This window comes from Choristoneura fumiferana, chromosome Z (assembly GCF_025370935.1).
Source record: "Choristoneura fumiferana chromosome Z, NRCan_CFum_1, whole genome shotgun sequence".
NCBI lineage: Eukaryota > Metazoa > Arthropoda > Insecta > Lepidoptera > Tortricidae > Choristoneura > Choristoneura fumiferana.
Window position 1 is genome coordinate 15508910 of NC_133472.1, and position 6659 is coordinate 15515568.

Sequence of the window (6659 nt, forward strand, 5' to 3'; positions counted from 1 at the left end):
TTCTTTACCGCCAAATTACGACAGTCCGGTCGGTTACGGGTTGTTCCATAGTCCAGAATAAAAAACATTAAAAAATAATTTATGTGTCTTTGATTCGATCGTTTTGACAGGTGACACTCTTTACCGGGCCGAATAATACTGACATGGAAATACCGTCCCTATTTTTCATCTATACACCCATAGAAGCTCATGTCAGTTTCTATGGGCGAAAAACTTGGTCGGTATTTCCATGCCAGTATTATCCGAGCCGGTATAGTGTCTCTTGTCAAAACGATCGAGTCAAAGACATAATTCTTTTTTTTTATGTTTTTTATTCTGAATTATGGAACAACCCGTAACCGACCGGACTGTCGTAGTTTGGCGGTAAAGAAAATTTTAATTAATTGATGCTACTTATAAATATGATATTTTTTTCTGTTAATTAGTAAGGTTATTGCTATCGATAAAAAAGTTTCAAGCGTTTCTAAAATTTTCATCCATTCCCCATTCCGATTAAAGTAGCTACCCCGACTGTTCATCTCAAATTATTCTGCGTAACATGTTTCACCGACTGGTGCTTGCTTTATTTTGATGAAGCAAGGATGCGTGCCTATCGTGACGCGACCTTTGATAAAAAACCGATTTATGTTTCATTTTATAAGTTTTTTGAGCGAATTGGAACCAAAATCATACAAACTATAAATTATGCGGCTAACTAGCACTAGGACACAATGCCGATAGAATAGTTGAATATCATACAAAAACAGATAAGAGCCGACTTAAAACCATAAATCATGCTAGCGTTTTGTACTCTTTCGACATTAAATAGTCAATTGACGTCGTAAGTCTTTTTCTAGAACGAATATTGACTAGTGGTTACTTGCCGTAGGTCAAACACCTGCTATATTACTCGTTCGTCTATTGTTTAAAGCAAACTGTGAGAATAATTGAATCAAAAATAAGTAGTCTTACTGCGTGCGAAATTTGCGATAGCGAATTGTAAATACGACGATTGCGACGCGTTTGTGCGAAAGTAAATACGTAGTGTGGTTACTTTTCCTATATTTGTTGATATTGCTATTTGCATAGCGCCAAGTTTCACGTATTCGTCAAACGTAATGATGTCAATAGAAGTATAATGTTAACAATTGTTTTCTACTGATTTGTATAATTACGTATTATGTACTCTTATTTATATTAACCGATTCGTGTTTGAGTTTTAGATATTTGACGTATGTTTGTGAAGTTTTACAAGTTTCCCATTGTAGCGTGTTGACTCGGATCGGTCTCCCTGTGGTCGCCACCTGATTAATCAGCCCGCATTGTTTCTAAAGTCATGCATGAAACCTGAGCGCGTGCTCCGCTCCGACGGACTACGTCGATTCATCCTATTTGTTGACACTCCGCCAGATACGTTTGTGCAAATAAATTGCTGCTTGCGTCATTTACGTCTGGCCTCTGAATGGTTTATATTGGTTGTAATGTTACGCTAGATTATGAAAATATTAATTTATTAATGGGCGTTGCTTTTGAAATACAGATTCAGTTTATCGATTAATATCTGCATCGTCCAAAAATGTGTATGAAGATTCATATGCAATGGATCCCAGACTAATTTTGTGTGTTCATAGAAAATTAAGAAATAATAGAAACATGTGAAATTTTATCATTTAAGTTTGATACTATTTGAATGCAGTGCTTTGCGATTTCTTTTATTACGCTAGCGTTATGATTAATCAATTTAATTAAATTTATCCAGATCTTAACGCTGCCAACATGTGCGCGCGAACGTTTTATTTCCTGTATCTGATTAGTTATTAGCTCCAACTATTTTAACTTTCTAGGGAATATAAGCTTTCTTTTTTCTGGCTGGGGACTTTCCTCTACTTTCCTCCTCCTCTTTTTATTAATTCATTTATTCGTTCAATTCTAATGTTATTTAATAAAAACACACTGTCCATAGATTTATTTTACTTTATTTCACGTCATATGCTCGTTATGATAGTAACCTTTTAAAACTTAATAGAATACTAGCACTTACCCACGACTTTGTCCGCGTAGAATTCCGTTATCGCTATCCCGCGGGATTTATGTAATTTTCTGGGATAAAACTATCCTATGTCCTTCCCCGGGACGCAAATTATCTGTATACCGAATATCATCTAAATCGGTTCAGCGGTTTAGGCGTGAAAAAGTAACAAACAGACTTACAAACTTTCGCATTTATAATATTAGTGGGGTTAATGGGATTTCTCATTTTTGATACCATATTTTTAAGGAGTTGATATCTGCTAGATCTTTAATTTAAGAAGAAAACAAATCTGCGTTGGCGTGGTATAATGTTTTGTGTTCCGCTGTTTAGTTTAGTTTGGTCGCGTCGGCCTGTCCATCGGTTCGCCTGTCTCTATCTCAAGGTTCTTTTTATTTTATCACACACACTTAGGTAACAGTTGAATATTCATGTCATGCATACATTTTGATAAAAAAAAAAACATTCGAGCTAGGTTTTGGATTATTTCGTGGTAGGTATAATAATAGGTTTTATATTCGAAATGATTATAGAATTCCACCATGAACTATACACTTAGCTCGTTTAACTATTTTGGCGTTTATATACCTCAATACCTTTTTTGATTGTATTTTAAAAAATATTCATTAAAATAAGTTACCTTGCTAGTGGAACTTACTGTAGCAATCCTCATAGTCGGGCTAACTAAACGATTAAGTCCAAATTCCATATAATCACCATAAGCGCATTATTTTCAATACGCAATGAACTATTCCTACTCTGGTATACTGATACCCTAAAGTTAATTATAAAATGTGTAAAATATCTTTAAAATAAATCACTATTTATCTCAGAATTGTTTAGGCCGCCCAAGGCTACGTTAATTGCTATGATAAAAAGAAAAACGAATTATTTAGGCTACTTTATTATATTGTCATGGTTCCGGACACACTTGCTTTCTTAAATAATTCTTAGTCATTAAACTAAGGTAATTAAAGTAATAAATTTAAACTGAGGTTATTATATTTATTAGTTTTTCGGGTGTATATCCTCGCAGCAAATCATTGATCATATCTTTGATTAAGTCTTCCGTCTTTTCCATCAGTTCACTGCTGCTGTCATTTAGCATGTCCGATATCATGGTGTTTATTACGTCATTAATTATATCTGAAGTACCGCTTAGGTGAGCCTGAAGATAGACATAATAAGTGCAATTAGCAGTTAAGTAAATACTTCTTGCGTTGTTATATATATTAAACCGGAAGCACAATTTTCTTAAATGTAACATAAATCCTTTAATTACCTGAACGTCATCTACTAAGTAGTCAAGATTTAATCTTTTTATCACGGTGTCAGAACCATCTGCGCCAAATTGAACTCTGCTGTAGCGTTCAAGTTGTTGATGTTAGCCCTGTAACAATGCATTTAGTATTACATGACGTCTTTGAAAATATATCAAAGTCCACATTCAACTTTAGAATACAAGTCATTGATGACGTCAATTAATAATATTGTATTAACTTTTACATTACTATATTTGCATCCATACTTACTTGAGGGTACCTTTGTCGTTGATTGTGACCATACCAAAGAATGCGGTTCCTTGCAAATGGTACCTGCCTGAAAGAGAAAAAAGGGTGTCTTATAGTTTACACTGCTCGTCTTATCTATTTATGATGGGTAAAAAATGTTAATAAATAAGAATGACGCAACATACTTGCTCTTATCGCCAGTGTGGGAACATACACTTGCAAAGAAACTGTGAGCTGCGATGGCGATGCTGATAGTTTTTCTACGGATAAGTTTTCCAGTCCTTTTATCTTAACTTCGCTTAAGTCCATCGAGTAACTAAAAAAAATTGAACAGTAGGTAAGAGCTACTTCAGATAAATCATCGTTATGTTCTGAAGTTAAAATAAGTTTGTACTTACTCATCATAATCAAAATGCAAAGGACCAAGTTTTAAAGACCGCAATGCCGGAAGTTTAATTGGCAGGGAGTCGACGTCACCATCTCTACATTTGTGGATGATTTTCAGTAAACCTTCCTCAAGTCGGTTGCGAGCTAGAAATAAATCCGACATTTAATTCAAATACATTGCAAATTTTCTTTCGCTTTAAATATATTTTATCGAAATCAGTCATTAAAACGTTTGATTGTGTTCTCTAATGCCTACATATAATATAATTTAGCTCATGACAAGTTATTTTACTGCTTTTGCTTTTTGTTACTCCAAATGTGCAAAGGTCAATGGCTCTACTCAATGGTCATACCAAGGTGAAGAAATTCTTTACAATTCTACTAGCTTACTAATATTATAAATGTGAAAGTTTCAATGTTTGAATCTTGTTACTTAATCACACAAAAACGACTTAAGGGATTTAGGTCAAATCTGGCCCACAGATAGTTTATGACGTGGATTATCACATGACATACAGTACCCGGCGATAAACATTGCACATCGGTCTTCAGAAAAAGACAATTGGCTGTTCACGACGATTTCTGAACACTGGCGAACGTTCATCAATCATCGTATTTATTAAGTGACGTTTAATATTAAATAAATACTGCACCTTTATGAACTTAATTAGTTTATGTCAAATTAATGACATGTAAACTTCGGATATCTATAGAGAGCTGTTGCAACTACTAGAAAAAGGATAGTTCCCTCTTTTTCCTAAAGATGCTATCGTATAATTTAAAGTTTTGGGGGGGTTTCAAAACTCTTTATTATATATTTTCATCTTAATGCGTCCGTACTCTATTGCACATGTACAACGACTGACATACGTCACATAAGTAGTGTGTGACAATGCTCTACGACGCCGAAATTAGCCGAGTCTCTTTCCAAAGACTGATGTGCAATCTTTATGGCCGGGTACTGAACTTTTTATTCTACAGGATAGTTATAAACTAATTCTTCGCAGACGAAACCGCAGGCAACAGCTGGTATCAAGTGAAGGTCTGATTGGTATCTTGCTGTGTCATTAATGTAATGGTCTGCTTTATGTTGGATTTACATCCTGTGTCTGTGCAACTGCGAAGTTCAACAACTTTGTGCGATTATACGCAAGTGACATGTGGAGAGAGGTAATTGTACGAAGTTTTCTATGCCAAAGATTTATCATTCTTTGCTTCCTACATATCCCTAAGAACCGCCCTAAAGTTAAGAAATGTTAATTATTTTAGATTATTAAAAAAGTGTACGTGTAGTGCAGTGGTACTGTTGTGTACTTACGTATAACACGAGTTGCCACGCCAGATGCCACTACCAATATGACCACAATTCGAAACATTGTGTTCATTTTGATTTTTTTATTAATATTTTTAATATATCTATATCGGCCTTTAACACCAGAGCTGACGCCGTACTAATTGAAGATCTAGTGAATTATCTTATTTATACGTGTGCCGCACATGCGAACGACGAAACTATTGATTCAGGTGTTATTAACAAGGGTTTTGTCTATGCCAACCCCACATATAAAAGTCGAATTGAAAAACAATTATTTCCCTTATGAGAAGATCTATTATGGATATGCTTTGGCCTTTGACAAATCTAAACCAAGCCTAAGAAAGACTTTTATGTTGAACTTTTGTACTGACGGATTGAAAAACTTATTCCTGAACTTGATAACTAAAATGTGTTTATTTAAGTTGTATCTGTATCCAACTGGCTTCGACCCCGTGGAAGTGATATAATAGTACAAGACACATTTAATTCATAGTTATCGTGAACGAGGCAGAAGTAAAAATGAGTAAACTTAAGTTCAGGCAGTTTCTTATCTTGCGCTGTACATACTCGTAAATGGTCGAACAAATAATTGCGTAACTTTGATCGTAAAATGTAACATGCCTTCATAAAACCGAGCAGGATATTCGTGACCCTGACTGTTTAACGATATATTTATTAGTGTTTTATATATTTATTAGTGTCCGACCGAAACGAGTTTTTTTCGTGGACACCGATACTGAAGGGTCCGGTTTTGGCTCTGGTTTCGTCGACTGAAACAGAAACTTTTATAGACGTGTTAAAGTCGTTGAATAAAATGTCGGTCGGCCGCTCTTTCTTGACATATGTAAATATGAACAGTGAAACACGTATATTTCGTGTATTAAATATCGGGTATAAAATTCCGATATTAAATTATTTCGCGAACAAGCACGAACGCCACTTCACTGGGCCAGCGGGCAGCGGCTTCGGGTGCGCTCGGGCGAGGCTGGCGAGTTTCGTCATTACCACCTCTGCCGAGCACACACCAAACATGCCAAACGAGATTCGAAAGTACAACATTTTTTTCGGCACTTTTTGGCCGAAACCGAACTTTCAGACCAAACACGATTTTTATCTAAACCGAAACTTCGGTCGGACACTAATTTTTACAATCAGAAATTAAGAGACGATAAATTAAAAATGTTGAAATGATCTCAGTACTTCATTTTCGGTTTCGTTGGGTTTAGTTTTGTACTATTATTCTGCAAAAAAGCAATTGACGGCAATTTAACTCGTCTCCATAATAAATCGTTACATACTCGTACATTACAAGCATGATCCTGATCACAATATTATCATTGAGTAAAAAAAAAAAAATTACTCCATTAAGACATTAAGGGGCTGTTTCACCATCCATTGATTAGTGTTAACTGACGGTTAAATGTGATGCCGTCTCTAT

The 6659-nt window shown here is 35.2% G+C and overlaps 1 protein-coding gene across 1 annotated transcript; it reads right to left on the reverse strand.

Annotated features, from left to right (window-relative positions):
• Nucleotides 1–2896: 2896 nt before the first annotated feature.
• Nucleotides 2897–5737, reverse strand: LOC141429187 (uncharacterized). Its single transcript, XM_074089449.1, has 6 exons — nt 5225–5737; nt 3918–4050; nt 3705–3835; nt 3541–3607; nt 3291–3398; nt 2897–3176 (listed from the first exon to the last, which is right to left on the reverse strand). The coding sequence occupies exons 1-5, from the start codon at nt 5289–5291 to the stop codon at nt 3332–3334; spliced, it is 465 nt and encodes a 154-aa protein (XP_073945550.1). The 5' UTR covers nt 5292–5737; the 3' UTR covers nt 2897–3176; nt 3291–3331.
• Nucleotides 5738–6659: the final 922 nt, after the last annotated feature.

Excerpts from the sequence above, each read along its gene's own strand:
- LOC141429187 (XM_074089449.1), bottom strand. The coding sequence starts at position 5,291 with ATGAACACAATGTTTCGAATTGTGGTCATATTGGTAGTGGCATCTGGC. Across the intron at positions 4,051-5,224 it reads CGTGGCAACTCGTGTTATAC|CTCGCAACCGACTTGAGGAA; the intron begins GTAAGTACACAA and ends ATTTATTTCTAG. Across the intron at positions 3,399-3,540 it reads AACGACAAAGGTACCCTCAA|GGCTAACATCAACAACTTGA; the intron begins GTAAGTATGGAT and ends GCATTGTTACAG.